The sequence below is a fragment of the Saimiri boliviensis genome, chromosome 21 (genome assembly GCF_048565385.1).
Source record: "Saimiri boliviensis isolate mSaiBol1 chromosome 21, mSaiBol1.pri, whole genome shotgun sequence".
In the NCBI taxonomy this organism is placed as follows: Eukaryota; Metazoa; Chordata; class Mammalia; order Primates; family Cebidae; genus Saimiri; species Saimiri boliviensis.
Window position 1 is genome coordinate 15,329,510 of NC_133469.1, and position 15,766 is coordinate 15,345,275.

The 15,766-nt window shown below is 46.0% G+C and overlaps 1 protein-coding gene across 3 annotated transcripts; it reads right to left on the minus strand.

Moving 5' to 3' along the window:
• Positions 1-552: 552 nt before the first annotated feature.
• On the minus strand, positions 553-15,487 carry APOL6 (apolipoprotein L6). Of its 3 annotated transcripts, none has more exons than XM_039463234.2 (4): positions 15,018-15,487; positions 11,901-11,983; positions 8,002-8,098; positions 553-5,245 (listed from the first exon to the last, which is right to left on the minus strand). In XM_039463234.2, the coding sequence occupies exons 2-4, from the start codon at positions 11,962-11,964 to the stop codon at positions 4,270-4,272; spliced, it is 1,137 nt and encodes a 378-aa protein (XP_039319168.2). In that variant the 5' UTR covers positions 11,965-11,983; positions 15,018-15,487; the 3' UTR covers positions 553-4,269. The 3 variants fall into 3 exon arrangements, with proteins under 3 accessions (XP_039319168.2, XP_074247367.1, XP_039319167.2); XM_074391266.1 differs by having other exon boundaries at positions 11,901-12,009; positions 15,018-15,486; XM_039463233.2 differs by having other exon boundaries at positions 11,901-12,013; positions 15,018-15,485.
• Between the last annotated feature and the right edge of the window lie 279 nt (positions 15,488-15,766).

A 15,766-nucleotide genomic window follows, 5' to 3' on the forward strand; every position in this document is an offset into this window, starting at 1 on the left:
CTAAGTGTAAGCAGAAATTAACACCAGCTGGTTGTTAAATGCTAACTTTAGTCATTTAAAAAATTTGCAAGACAGAATCCCAAAACAGTTTCTTACCTAGTTTGGGTCTGGGGTGCGAAAGTGATGGGTCTCAGGCTGTAGACTGCTCTCTATCATCCTAGAAGCCGGAAGAAAAAAAAACCCACTGGAAGCAAGTTCAAACTCCATTAAAATCACCTGTCTTCCATCATCATGGAAGCAGGAAAACTTGCCTTCCTCGTTGGGAGCAAGCAAAACTGCAAAAAAAAAAAAAAAAAAAAAAAAAAAAAAAAAAAAAAAGAGGAGTTGTACAGCAAAATACACTTTAGATCTCTACCAGATTTTAAGAGATCAGGGATTTTCTGGAGGGAATCCTCTCGGACTTCAACAAATTGCCCTATTGGTCTGAGCCATAAAGTTAGCTCATGCTGGCACGGAGCACTGATAGATTTGTCAAGGGTCAGGGGCATCTCCACTCAGAATCCATTCATGGTATCTAAAATGCGATCCCAGAAAATACGAGACAGGCGTCAATGAATTTAGAAAGTTTATTTTGCCAAGGTTGAGGACACACCTGTGACACTGTCTCAGGAAGTCCCGACGACATGTGGCCAAGGTGGTCGGGGCATAGTTTGGTTTTATACATTTTAGGGAGACATAAGCCATCAATCAATATATGTAAGAAGTACATTGGTTCAGTCAGTCTGGAAAGGCGGGACAACTTGAAGTGACGATAAGAAGACTGGAAACCAGGAAGGGAGCTTCTAGGTCACATGCAGGTGAGGCACAAAGGGTGGCATTCTTTTGAGTTTCTGATTAGCCTTTCCAAAGGCGGCAATCATATATGTATCCGTCTCAGTGAGCAGAGGGATAACTTTGAATAGATTGGAAGGCAAGTTTGCCCTAAGCACTTTCCAGCTTGAATTTTCCTTATTCTAGAGCCCCAAGATATTTTCCTATCATAGTTGACATCCCCAACGTGATAGTGTTTGGGGCTCAGAAAAAGATACCCTAAAATAGGGTGCTTTGGCATGCCAGGTGCTTTGAATAAAGGAGACTGAAGGGCCTCAGAAATAAGAGAACCACGGTGTCTCTCTGATCCACTCCTGCCCACTTCACTTCCCTTCCAAAGCACAAGGGAGGGGCTTTCTTTGAAGCTCTCTTATTTGATTAAGGGAAGTTTCTCCAGAAGGAAGGCGATTGTCCTGGACACCATTTACTAGAATCTACACCAATCAGAGAAGATTAACTCATATTGCAGAACAGGAAAATAATTAAAAGTTGCTAAAAACACCACACCTAGATAGATTTTTTTTTGCTTTTTCTTTCAACTATAGTTATATGTCCAATAACAATGTTTTGGTAAACTGCATATACAACTATGGTTTGATAAGATTACAGTGAACTTGAAAAATTCCTATTGCCTAATACACTGAAGGAAGAATTTTTTTTGTTTTTTTGAGATGGAGTCTCGCTCTGTCACTAGGCTGGAGTGCAGTGGCGTGATCTTGGCTCACTGCAACCTCTGCCTCCCAGGTTCAAGTGATTCTCCTGCTTCACCCTCCTGAGTAGCTGGGACTACCGGTGTGTGCCACCATGCCCAGCTGATTTTTGTATTTTTAGTATAGACGGGGTTTCACCATGTTGGCCAGGATGGTCACGATCTCTTAACCTCGTGATCTGCCTGCCTTGGCCTCCCAAAGTGCTGGGATTACAGGCTTGAGCCACCGCGCCCGGCCCAGAAATTTTTAAAAAATGTATTTAGGGTACCTTAAGTGTGCTATGTTTATAAAGCCTACGGTAATATACAATAATGTCCTAGCCCTTCACATTCACTCAGCACTCGCTGACCCTTCCGGAATAACTTTCAGCCTCGCAAGCTCCATTCATAGTTAGTGCCCTATACAGGAGAGCCAATTACTATCTTTTGTGCCATATTTTTACTTTCCTATTTCTGTTTACATATGTTTAGATACACAAATGCTTCCCTTTGTGTTGCAATTGCTTGCAGCATTCAGTAGTCACATGCTGTCCACGTGTGCAGCCTGGGAGCAATAGGCTCTCCCATCTAGCCTAGGTGCGTGGTAGACTATGCCATCTAGGTGTGTATAAGTACACTCTGCGATAATCGCACCACAATGCAATTGCCTGATGACAAATTTCTCAGAATGTAACCTTATCACCAAGAGATACATGACTAAGGCTGGGAGTGGTGGCTCACACCTGTAATCCAAGCACTTTGGAGCCCAAGGTGGGCGGATCACCTGAGGTTGGGAGTTCAAGACCAGCCTCACCAACATGGTAAAACCCCATATTTAAAAAAAAAAAAAAAAAAGAGATACATGACTGTATTCTTCTTCTTCCTCCTCCTCCTTCTCCTCCTCCTCCTTCTTCCTCTTGTTCCTCTTCAATGAAGTCTTGCTCTGTCACCCAGGCTGGAGTGCAGTGGCATGATCTTGGCTCACTGTGACATTTACGTCCTGGGTTCAAGTGATTCTCCTGCCTCAGCCTCCGAAGTAGATGGGATTATAAGTGCCCTGCCACCACGCCTGGCTAATTTTTATATTTATAATAGTGACAGGGTTTGTCATGTTGGCCAGGCTGGTCTCAAACTCCTGACCTCTGGTGATCTACCTGCCTTGGCCTCCCAAAGTGCTGGGATTACAGTCATGAGCCGCTGTGCATGGCCAATGACTGTATTCTTCTAAGGGCTGTTACCTGAGAGACTTTATCTGTGTAATAAGACAAACTTTGCTCACCACATGCTTCCTCCTCCACCCCCTCCCAAGGCTTGTGTCACTACCTCCCCACTTCCCCATCAGCAGCCCCTTTTCCTGTAGCTTGGGGTGCTATTTAAGCCTCCACCATCTGGCTCACATTAAAAAATTTGTAAGGCTTTTCTCCTGTTAATCTATCTATTGTCAGCTTGTTTTATAGATTCAAATTCTTAAACCTTCAAGGTCTAGAAAGGAAGTTCCTTCTGCCCCTCCAATAGTATAAAGAAGAGGAGCCTTTTGGTAGGTGACAGAGTCATGAGGACTCTGCCTTTAGGCCATGGAATTAGTGCCTTTATAAAAGAGGCCCAGGGGGGCTTGTTTGCCCCTTCTGTCCTGTGAGGACACAGCCAGATGGTGCCATCTGTGAAGCAGAGAGTGAGCCTTCACCAGATAGGAATCTGCTGGTGCCTTGATCTTGGACTTCCCAGCCTCCAGAACTGTGAGCAATACATCTCTGTTGTTTGTAAATTACCCAGTCTAAGGTATTTTGTTATAGCAGCACAAACAGACTAAGACACTTGGCAAGTGACATAACGTCCCTGGCTTAGTCATCTTTGGTGGCTATCACAAAATAGTAACAAACTACTATTGGGTTGCTTACACCATGAAATGTATTGTTTCACAGTTCTAGAGGCTGGAAGCCCCAGACTGCACTGTTGACTCATTTACTTCCTTGTGAGGGCTCTCTTCTTCTGCCTTGCAGACAGCCGCCTTCTTGCTGTGTCCTCAGGCAGCCTTTCTTCAGCACGGCTGTGCAGCAGGGGTGGGGAGGTCCTCTTGTGTTTCCTCCTCCTCTTATAAGGAAGTCAATTCCATCACATTAGGACCTCACCCTGATGGCCTCATTCCACCCTAATTACCTCCCAAAGGCTCCATCTCTAAATACAGCCACATTTTGCTTTAGAACTTCAACATATGAATTAGAAGGAGAAGACAATTTAGTTCGTAACTCCCCCTGTGGTTCAGTGTCCTCTTTGTTAAACTGGGAAGACTCGGCTGGGCACAGTGGCTCACGCCTGTAATCCCAGCACTTTGGGAGGCCAAGGTGGGTGGATCACTTAAGGTCAGGAGGTCAGGAATTCAATCAAGACCAACCGGTCCAACATGGTGAAACCCTGTCTCCACTAAAAATGCAAAAAAAAAAAAAAAAAGCAGGGCGCATTGGCATGTGCCTATAATCCCTGCTACTTGGGAGGCTGAGGCAGGAGAACTGCTTGTACTCAGGAGGCGGAGGTTGCAGTGAGCCGAGATTACATCACTGCACTCCAGCCTGGGTGACAGAGACCCCGTCTCAAAGCAACCAAACTAACAAACTGGGAAGACTCTTTTCCCAGCACATGGGCCTTAAGAAGTGTTGAGGGAGAAGCAGAAGGCATGCCCACGTGTGTCCAGGACAGGCACCCTCATCTCCAAAGATGTACTTGATATTATTTGGACCTCCAAGGCCATTGTATACCCATGTCCTGAGGAGCAGTCATGTAAACATGATGTACACACAGACACACACACACAGACACACACATATCCACACATGCTCCCTTAACCCCATCTGGTAAGCCTCAGTTTTGCAGATTCCCGTTAAAGCCTTCCCCGGCCCTCTGGCCCTTGACCTCACTTTCTGCTGCAAACTCTGGTAGAGCTGGGTGAGTTCTGTGAGCTCCCTCTCCAGCTCGGAGGCCTTGGCTCTCAACTCTTCCGCCAGCTTTGCCCTCGCTCCTTCCTTCAGGTGCTTCCATTCTTTGGAGAGAGTGGCCAAGTCAAAGCCAAGGGAGACGACAGCCATCGTCCCTCCCAGCATGAGAGCACGTTTGGTCATTGCCAGCGTTGTCCCTGCAAAGGCCTTTTGCACCCGTGCGGTGCTCCGGGAGGAGACTCTGCCAGTGGTCAGAAGACGCTTGGCGGCATTGGCCAAGTGTGGGTTGGCTCTGACTTTCTGAAATGCGCGGACGTTTTGTTTGGCGTGCTTCACGGCGTTGTTAACGTTAGAGATAACCTTTACAGCGGCCCCGAAATAGTCCCCCTTCTCTTTCTCAGCTTCCTCGTCCTCCTGGTCATGGGTGGGCAGTATGTCTTCAGCCCGAGCTTGGGCTTTTTTATTTTGGGAGTGCTCCAGCGTATCGGTCACAATGCTGGTGATCGAAGCTGCTGCCGCCAAACCTTGACCAGCGGTGGAGAGTAGCAGGCTTCCTCCTCCTGTTACTGGGGCAAGGGCTAACCCCAGGAGGCTCACCACCCCAGAGATGACAGCAGTGGAGTTGGCCACCAACTTAGTCCCGGTGAATTTCTTGTGGATTTTGTCAATATCCTCTGCGAGGGCACGGAGCTTCTCAATGTTCCCTTTTACATCTTCTCTCATTCTGGGAAATTCTCTCAAAAATATTTTTTCTTCAGGGGTCAGATCTCCTTCCTGTAGCTCGACATCTTCACACAGAAAAGCATCATCTTTTTCCCTGAGGAAAAGTGAAATTAAGATTTTGCTTCAGCTTCCCAGCTGGGAAAATCCACGTGGCTCCTGGATATTCTCGCCACTCTCAACTTTGAATCCTCCCTGTACCTCCCTCCAAAATCCCCTGAAAAGTCTCAGGGCGTCGTAGAGGAGTTTCAACGTTGGCTGAAAGCTACTGATTCCATGGAGGAAAGAAACACATAAGAGGAGCATGTGGAGGGACAAGTGTGAGTCACCCCAGCCTTGGCCAAGGAATGGGGAAGGCAGATTAGTCCTGAGGCATGTTTTCAGCCTTGTTCACAGAAAGCAGGGCACTGCTGCAGAGGAGGGGCAGTAAGGAAATGTTAAAACCCTACTCAAGATAAGAAACTTGGGAGTGCAGGGCGCGGTGGCTCACGCCTGTAATCCCAGCATTTTGGGAGGCCGAGGCGGGCGGATCACGAGGTCAAGAGATAGAGACCATCCTGGTCAACGTGGTGAAACCCCGTCTCTACTAAAAATACAAAAATTAGCTGGGTGTGGTGGCGTGCATCTGTAGCCCCAGCAAGAGAATTGCTTGAACTTGGGAGGCAGAGGTTGCAGTGAGCCAAGATTGCGCCACTGCACTCTAGCCTGGCACCTGGTGACGGAGCGAGACTCTGTCGCAAAAAAAAAAAAAAAAAAAAAAAAAGAAAAAGAAAAAGAAAAAGAAACATGGGAACAACGGCCAGAGAAACCTGGGAAAGTAGGAGAAAGAGAAGACAAGTGGTGGGATGACAGTCCCAGATGTGTAGAAGTGAGTGGGAGACTAGAGGGGGCCATACTGCATCACGCATCCTCCACTCTGATGACCTTGAATTTGGCTACCATGGGGTGTACCTTTGCTTCCATCAGAAGCTGCACATTGAGAGTTGAGATAAATTATTATTCATGTCCTGAATGCTCTCGTTGCTCTGGGTCAGCTTTCCTTGACCCTGCGAGCAGATGGGATTGGTCCTTCATGGAAGAAGTTTGGGACAAAGAGACCCAGGCCCCTCTTCCTCCAACATTTCACAGGACGAAGTAGGAAGGGACCTTTGCCAGCCCAGCTGGCTTTGACCTTCAAGGGAGAGCTGCATCAGGGTGAGAGCAAAGCCTACTGCTTGGGGCATTTTCTCATGCAAGGTGAGGCTTGTGCATTTCCTTCAGGGTGAGCCCGGGGGCCTGGTGACCACAGATGCCCTGGCCCAAAGGAGAACGTCAGAACTGGAGGGAGCCCTGGAGAGGCTCTGGGCCGTCTCCTTTACGATTCAGTGGGGTCCTCAAGCCCAGGGAGAAAAGAGGACGCTCCCAAAGGAACACGCTAGGTAAAGATGAAGCTTTGTGTGGGCTCTGAGACCTAAGCTCGCTGCTTTCTGCCCTTCAATTCACCTGTTAGTTGATGGCAAGGCTTCCTCGTTGACGTATATGTCTGTCCATAAAGGTATTTATCTTTTAAATCTCTCTCTCCACACCCACACACACAATTCCTCAATGGGAAAGATTAGAAACAAAATAGACCATTGAGTGTATGTTTTAAGTATTAATGAATTAATAAATCTGGGCCCAGTTATCCATTAACCCACAGATGTGAATCAGTTAACAGAGCAGGTCACCAAGGCTTGCAGTGGGGAAGGGGTGGGATGAAGTCAAGGAGGGTGGCCCTCACAAAGAACCCTAGACTTAAAAGATGCCATAGATTAGCCCACCTTATCCCTCTGTTCCCTCAAGGAGTGCTGGGCAAAAGGAAACAGCCAATAGATATACAGCGGCCAAGATCAACACCACCACCGTGTATTAACTGTAAGATTTTGGTTTTAGCGGGGTTGATAACTACCGGAAGCTTGACTTTGTGTGTTTCTTAATCAAACCAAGTATCTCGCATGTGGTTATCTCTGCCCCAGTACATCCTGTATCCTCTGGTGATGCCTACTGGCCCTGGGTAACATTCGGTCCAGTTCCATGAGATACTACACATAGAGTTCCCCAAATTCACTCAGCAAATATTTGTTAATTGCACACACTCTGCAGGTGGCTGGCGGTGCCACGTCTGCTGATTTACAGATAATTGGGCTTAAATTCATTAACTTGTTAACACCAAAGGACTTCCTCCGTTGGTGGCATATGAGCTGAAGAAATGGAGTTCCTGCCTTGAATAGATTTACAGAGCTAAGGCCCCAGAGTGGAGCAATTTCTGTCTTTGGAGTCCTACTGCTCAACGCCGTGTGCCTGACTCCATCTTGACTTGCTCTCAAAAATATTTACTCTAGCTCTGTGAAGTATTTTTTCCCTAGGGGAACATATTTTCTTTTTTTTTTTTTTTGGAGACGGAGTTTCGCTCTTGTTACTCAGGCTGGAGAGCAATGGCGCGATCTTGGCTCACCGCAACCTCTGCCTCCTGGGTTCAGGCAATTCTCCTGCCTCAGCCTCCTGAATAGCTGGGATTACAGGCACGAGCCACTATGCCCAGCTATTTTTTTGTATTTTTAGTAGAGACGGGGTTTCACCATGTTGACCAGGATGGTCTTGATCTCTTGACCTCGTGATCCACCCGCCTCGGCCTCCCAAAGTGCTGGGATTACAGGTGTGAGCCACCGCGCCTGGCCGGGAACATATTTTCATATGCACAATGGAGACCAGTGGGAAGATAAGGCCCACTTCGCAGCTAATGCTATCAGAGCACATGTGTTCCTTGCCGTGAGGATGCTGGCAGCGTTTCAACAGAACCAGCCCTCTCCATGGGGACCACGCTCTTTGGGTTACCTTTGCAAACCAACACCAGCCTTGCATTCTTTCTCTGCCTGGTTGTCCAGCAGCCTCTGTGGCACCAAATCTGTGTCCTTAGGAGTCAAATGATTTTCTGGACAGGAATGCAGAAAACAACGTTACTGCACATACGATGAAACCTGATGAAATTCAGGTGTGGAGGGACTCTGGATTATGCGGCATAAAAATAACAACCACATCGCACGCTAAATATTTGCAAACGATTATTTTAAATTGTATGTTGAGGTGTAGCTTACACATAATAAATGCATGTAGTGAAATACTCAGTTCAATACATTTTGACATCTGTATCGGAGGGTAGCAGCATACACACCCCAAAATATGCCACTTTGGCATAAGGATTATTTTGAGCCAAAGGCAATTGAGAATAAGTGGGTACAAGAAAAGTTCCCCACCCTCTCCCTATTTGCCTAAAAGCAGGACATAAATTTACAAAGGTCAAAGTGTCCCTCATCGCACTACCAGGAAGGATAGCTTCATTGCTAAAGATGATATTGATTTGTCTTCCCACGAGTCGTTGCCCCTGGAGACTCAAAATCCTTTTCCATTGTCTTGCTACTTCTCTAAAAATTTACTCTTTATGGTTGAAGGTGTATTGAAGCTGGAATTCAAAGCTACCCCTCTGGGAATTATTTATTCCCTGGACCTCTCCCATGTACATATGAAATAGACATGTTAATAAACATCTGCTTCGTTTTCTCTTATTTATTTATTTATTTATTTATTTATTTATTTATTTAAAGACAGGGTTTCACCATGTTGGTCAGGCTGGTCTTGAACTCCTGACCTCAGGTGATCCACCCACCTTGGCCTCCCAAAGTGCTAGGATTACAGGCGTGAGCCACCGCGCCCAGCCGATTTTCTCTTTTAATCTGTCTTGGGTTACAGGAATCTGTTCCAGCTAAGAACTTATGAGTTTTGAGAAAAAGATTACTTTCCTCCCATGCGTAGCCAAGGGCTGGTAACAACCCAAATACATCAATCAATAGAAGAATAAATAAATTATAGCATAGTTATATAGTTAAATACTATATTGCAATAACAATTTTTAAAATGATGGCTACCCAAACAATGTGGAATAATTTCACAGACATTATTATTGAGTAAAAGAAATCAAACAAATGGTTCCATTTACATAAAGTTCAATAATACGCAAATGAATTGGTTATAGAAATCAGAATCCTGGTTTCCCTTGGGTGGGATGATTATTGACTGGGAGGAAGAAGAACAAAGAAATCTCCTGTTCTCTATCTTGACCTGGGTGAGTGATTCCTTGGATGGATATTGTAAGAGAGGAAAAAATAATTATCCCTCTACCCTTCTAAGTTCTCAGCTAGGGCTCCTGTAACCCAAGACAGATTAATAAGAAAAAAACAGAAGTCAATTAATATGTACCTCTGAGGTGTATGTGGGAGACACCTGGACAATGAGTAATTCTCAAAGAAGTGGCTTAGAAGCCCCTGCCTGTATAGCCACCTTCAACAAAGAACAATACAATTTTAGAGAAATGACAAGATGAAGAAAAAAGACTTTGCACCTTGAGGGCCACCAAACTGGGTAGACGAATAAATGGGAAATGAATGATAGAAAGAGACTAGTCAGATTTTCTTTCCAGTCTATCATTGATGGGCATTTGGGTTGGTTCCAAGTCTTTGCTATTGTAAACAGTGCCTCAGTGAACATCCGTGTGCATGTGTCTTTGTAATAGAATGATTTAGAATCCTTTGGGTATATACCCAGTAATGGGATTGCTGGGTCAAATGGGATTTCTATTTCTAGATCCTTGAGGAATCGCCACACTGTCTTCCACACTGATCTGCACGTGTACCCCAGAACTTAAAGTATAATAATAAGAATAAAAAAAGAGACCAGTCAGTGAAGTTTGTTGTGCAACTTCCTCTGGCCCATAAGGGTCTAAAGTTGTTCTCAATGGTTAACCTTTATTCTCCTAAACAGAAAGACCTTTGTAAATTTAGATCCTGCCTTTAGGCAAATAGAGACAGGACAGAGAGCCTTCCTGCACCTGTTTCTTCTTAATTGCCTTCACCTCAAGAATCCCCATGCCAAAAACGCACATCTGGGAGTGGCGTAGTCTGTTTTCTCTCAGCAGTTAGGAACACATGGATTACAATGATTAAAGGATCATTTTCACCACACGAAACAGTAATTTACAAAGCCCCTTTGTACAGATTATATGCCCAAGAACATAATATGCATGATACTGTGATTTACAAGTATAATTATATATGTGTGTGCGCATGTGTGTGTGTGAGCGTGTGCCTGTGTGTGTGTGCGTGTGTGGTTCTCATCCCCATTTCTGGCACAGGGCTCCTAAAAACCTTGGAATTTCCTGAGTGATGAGAGCAATAAAAGTGAAAAGAGGCCGGGCGCGGTGGCTCAAGCCTGTAATCCCAGCACTTTGGGAGGCTGAGGCGGGTGGATCACGAGGTGAAGAGATCAAGACCATCCTGGTCAACATGGTGAAACCCCGTCTCTACTAAAAATACAAAAAATTAGCTGGGCATGGTGGCATGTGCCTGTAATTCCAGCTACTCAGGAGGCTGAGGCAGGAGGATTGCCTGAACCCAGGAGGCGGAGGTTGCAGTGAGCCGAAATCGCGCCATTGCACTCCAGCCTGGGTAACAGAGTGAAACTCTGTCTCAAAAAAAAAAAAAAGAAAAAAAAGTGGAGAACTGGTTGGTGTGGGGGAAAAGACTCGCACATTTTGGTGACCAGAAGACGTAAATTGGTGTGAGTATTGAGAGTAATAGTAGAGTTCAATCTCCTCTCTTTGCCTCTCTCACACACAGTTTCTTGCCTTTCTGCCTTCTGCCATGGGATGACACAGCAAGAAGGCCCTTGCCAGATGCCGGCACCCTGATATCGAACTTTCCAGCCTCCAGAACTGTGTGAAATAAGTATCTTTTATTAATAAATTCCCCAGTTTGTGGTATTCTGTTATAACAGCACAAAACAGACTAAAATAGAATAAAAGAATTCCCCAGTCCCTCTATCTACAAGGATTTTAGGAGCTCTATGTCAGGAACTGGGGCCAGGGACCAGTTTATATATATATATATATATATATATATATATATATATATATATATATAGTTTTAAATATATATATAATTTGTATTATTTATTATTTTTATGATTTCATGAATCTCAAGAGAGGAAGCAGGGAGACCAGTTGGGAAGCTATTACAGTAGCTGGAGCAAGAGATGATGATAGCTTGGGACCAGGTTGGTAAGGGTGAAAACAGCAGCTAGAGTTGCAAGAATCCACAAGTTTTACCAGCACATGTGAGAGGTGAGAGAGTAGATTCAAGGATGACATCATGTTTGGGGCCTTAAACAACGGTTACAATGAAGGTCCCGTTTACCTCGGTGGGAAGGGTTGAAGGTTTTTTTGGCAGGATGTGTGTTTGTCATGGGGTGTGATAGAGTTCAGCGGGGAGGGGGTTAAGTTTGAGAAACCTGTTAGGCATCCCTTGCCTGCCCCGTGATATGATGTTGAGTCTTTTTCTGGGAGCTGTCGGTGCAGAAAGCAGTTGAAGTCATGACTTGGATGAGAAACCCAGGGTAAGAGTAATAATAGCAGAGACAGAGGGCAGCCCAAGGACTGGGCTCTGAGCACTCCAACAGTGGGAGCTGAGCAAAGAGAGGAGGAAGAACACAGGAGCAGCTGGCGAAGCACCCAGAGAACTAACAGAGAATGGCATTTTGGAATCCAGGGTGAAACATTTGAATGTGATTGACAGTCTTTGTGTCTCCTTGTATTTTTCAACATTCTGAATCTTGCTTTCCATCTTTATCTTACAAAGATTCTGCTTAACTGCCGGTGACAATGGCTGGAATGGAAGAAAACATACCTTGATCTGGTGGAGATTTCTCTGCTTTTGTGGTGTTCAAAAACACGTCTCTGATCCTCCTCATATTCAGAATGGCAGGTGTTCTGGTGGGGGAGAGACACTGTACCACCTTTCTAGAGGAGAAAACAGGCCTTCTCATGAAGCGTGCCCTGCTGGCACTGTGATTTCTGACTTCCAGCCTCCAGAACCATGAGACACCAAATGTCTGTGATTTGCTGTTTGAGGCCACCTGGTTTGTGGTGCTTTCTGACCACAGCCCTGGGGAAGCCAGTATATTCCTTTATATCGCATCTCTTCCCTACATTTGGTATTTGGTCCAGCACTTACAGCCGAAACGCTATTTCCTAGATAGGCTTCTCCCTCAGCTTATCCTCCATTCCCCCGTCTTCTCCCCTTCTACTTTTTTTTTTTTTGGCAGAGTTTTGCTCTTGTTGCCCAGGCTGGAGTACAATGGCACGATCTTGGCTCATGCAACCTCTGCCTCCCGTGTTCAAGCAATTCTCCCGCCTCAGCCTCCTGAATAGCTGAGATTACAGATGTGTGCCACAATGCCCGGTTAATTTTTTTGTATTAGTAGAGACGGGATTTTACCATGTTGGCCAGGCTAGTCTTGAACTCCTGACCTCAGGTGATCCACCTGCCCTGGCCTCCCAAAGTGCTGGGATTATAGGCATGAGCCACCACACCAGGCCTCCCTTTCCACTTCTAAAAAGTTAGAAAGAAATCCTCCCTTACATACTCTGAAGGGACACAATCCCTTTTTTTTTTTAATTATTTTTTTTTGAGATGGAGTTTCACTCTTGTTTCCCAGGCTGAAGCGCAATGGTGAAATCTCGGCTCACTGCAACCTCTGCCTCCTGCGTTCAAGCAATTCTCCTGCCTCAGCCTCCCAAGTACCTGGGATTACAGGCACATGCTAACACACCCAGCTAATTTTTGTATTTTTAGTAGAGATGGGGTTTCATGAACCATGTTGGCCAGGCTGGTCTCAAATTCCTGACCTCAGGTGATCCACCTGACTTGGCCTCCCACAGTGCTGGGATTATAGGCATGCGCCACCACACTCAGCATGGGACACAAATTCTTACAGCCTTTCGTTTTCTAATTGTTTAAATGAATACAAGTTTACGGTAGAAAATTTATAAATTATAAAATTCACCTGTATGCTCACCACACAGAAATAACAATTAGTGACATTTTATTTTACAAACAAAAAAATTTAGATGCATGCTGTTCATGTAGTTTGTGTGAATTCTTATCACTTACCATTGTGTAATAGTAGTCCCCCAGGCGATAGATAGAGGCCGTGTCTCATTTCATCATATGAATGTATCGTTACGCATTTAGTAACTGTCTCACTGTTGAACGTTTGGGCCGTTTTTAGTTATTTTAAAATTTTGGGTTTATAATTTTTGGCTAAAGTCCTTATATAGATGTGTGTCTACGTGTTCGGTTATTTCTTTGGGGTAGGCTACGAGGAATAAGGACTGCATCAAAGACAAAAACATTCTCCCCACTCTGATATGCGAGGCTAGGTTTGGCTTGGGGGCTTGGTACCTTTAAGGGGTTACTTTTGCCAGACAGACATCTACCTGCTTTACACAGTGACCCTGTGAGATCGATGCTAAGATTATGCCCATTTTACAGATATGCAAACTGAGACATAGGGGAGCCAGTGTCACAGTAAGCGGGAGAGCCCAGGTGACTCCAGCCACTCTGAGTCTGGAGAAGTTGGTCCCCATCATGGCGCGTTTGCTCCCCAAGGGCATTGCTGATATGTGGAGACATTTCTGATGGTCTCAAAACCCCCACCCTCAACAGGAGGGGGTATTGTTGTTGCAATGTAGTGGGCAGAGCCCAGGGAGGCCTCCAAGCACCCTACAATGCACAGAACGGCCCCCATAACCAAGGGTCACCTGGTCCAACATGTCAAGGGTGATGGGGTGAGAGATCCTGATATGGATCCCCATTTTTTTTTTTTACCAGTGTCCCCTGATACCTCCCTCATTTTTTCACATTAGTCCTATGAGATGAAGGGCAAAGGTGACAGCAGGAAACTTGTCTGAGCAGGTCCCCTTTCCTCCCCTCTGACCTGCTCTCAGTGGCTGTGAGATGAGCGTTTTAATTGGGAGAGGATTTGAGACATTAATTTCATTTGAAAGCTTACAGGATACTGTACTGGTGACAAGCTTTCCTGACCTGCCTTCCCCCACAAAACCAACTTCTTCAGACACACAATCTAAGTAAGAAAAGTCTGCTTACTTTGAAAACACAGCTGCAAGATAATCTCCCTAATGCTTTTTTTTTTTTTTTTTTTGAGACAAGGTCTCACACTTGCCCAGGCTGGAGCGCAGCGGTGTGATCACTGCTCACTGCAACCTTGACTTCCCGAGCTCAAGTGATCCTTTCCCGCAGCCCGCCAAGTAGCTGGGACTACTGGTATGCACCGCCACACCCAGCTAATATTTTGTTTTTTATAGAGACAGAGTCTCACTATGTTGCCCATGCTGGTCTCAAACTCTTGGGCTCAAGCAATCCACTTGCCTTGGCCTCCCAAAGTGCTGGGATTACAGGCATGAGCCACTGCGCCTGGCTTAATCTCCCTCGTATGTATCACAAACTCCCTCACTCTCTTTCCTAAACGACTTCCCATAAATCTACAATCTAGAAAACATTGTAGGTTGGCTTTGCAGTTTCTAGACAACTCACACAGCACCTTTTCTCTTGTGAGAGGACACCCCTAAACCACTCATACTGAATTTCTAGGAAAACCCCTGCGGCCGATGTAGTCACCTGCTATCTAAGGGCCAGGCGACCTCTGCCTGAGCCCTCGGATCCCCAGCAGTGGAGGGGCAAATGCAGCTTGATTACTCACATCACAGGCTTTATCGGGTTTTGATTTAACTCCCAAATGGCTGTAAGGGAGAGAAACTGACCGCGTTTAACACAGGAGAAGCTGACCCTCAGACCCTCCCCAAGTTCTGGCTGGAATTTGAACCCCCAGCTGCCCTGACGGCAATTCTTTTTCCTGATCCTGGAGCCGACCCCTTGGACACTTCGCCCTTCGGGGACCACAGCAGCAGCCCCCTCCTCCCCGACGTCTGCCTGCTATCTTACCTTCTCTCTCCGGAGCTCTCTCCTTGGTGGCCTCGGGTCCTGAGGGAGGGGAAGATCCCGAAACTTCGTCCTTGCCTCTCGGAGGTCCCCTGGTCTGGCAGGGGGCTGTGAGCCAGTGGGCTGCAGAAAGGCAGAGAGGAAGAATAGGGTGGCTTCTGAACCAGAATTGACTGCAAAACTGCCTTCGGGTTAAGTGCTGCAGGAAAGAAAAAGCAAAAGCTCTGGGGCTCTTCCAGGAAATCTTGGCTTTTAAGAAACAGCTGGGCGCTTTCAGTTTCCTTTTAGCGTGTTTCTCTAATTAGATGCACAATGAGGTGAAAGAGCAGACTCAAAGTCAAGGACCGAGTCTCTGGTCTCTGTCCTGGCTGTGTCACCGCACGGACCTGTACGGGGTATGAAAACAGCTCCTGTGGCTTAGAGCTGCCGTGAGGAGCCCATCAGCGAGTGACGGGGTGCCGGAGCGATCGTCACCGATTGTTCTGAAACCACTTTTCTCCATAGCATCTCACCTGATGCTGATGGAGATAACAACCTCATGAGGTGCACGGCGTTAAAGGGCTAATAACTCTGAAATGCAAAACCCTCTGAAAATGGAAACTTTAGTTTCTTTTTATGTATTTCTTTTTTCAAAGCGAAGTCTTGCTCCGTTGCCCAGGTGGGGTGCAATAGCACGGTCCCAGCTCACTGCAACCTCCACCTCCTGGGTCCAAGCTATTCCTCTGTCTCAGCCTCCCTAGCAGCTGTGATTA

Bases quoted from the DNA above. Each gene is read 5' to 3' on its own strand.
- APOL6 (XM_039463234.2), bottom strand. From the start codon at position 11,964: ATGAGGAGGATCAGAGACGTGTTTTTGAACACCACAAAAGCAGAGAAA. The intron at 8,099-11,900 runs GTATGTTTTCTT...ATTCCTGTCCAG, and splicing joins GAAATCTCCACCAGATCAAG to AAAATCATTTGACTCCTAAG. The intron at 5,246-8,001 runs GTAACCCAAAGA...ACTTTTCCTCAG, and splicing joins GCTGGTGTTGGTTTGCAAAG to GGAAAAAGATGATGCTTTTC.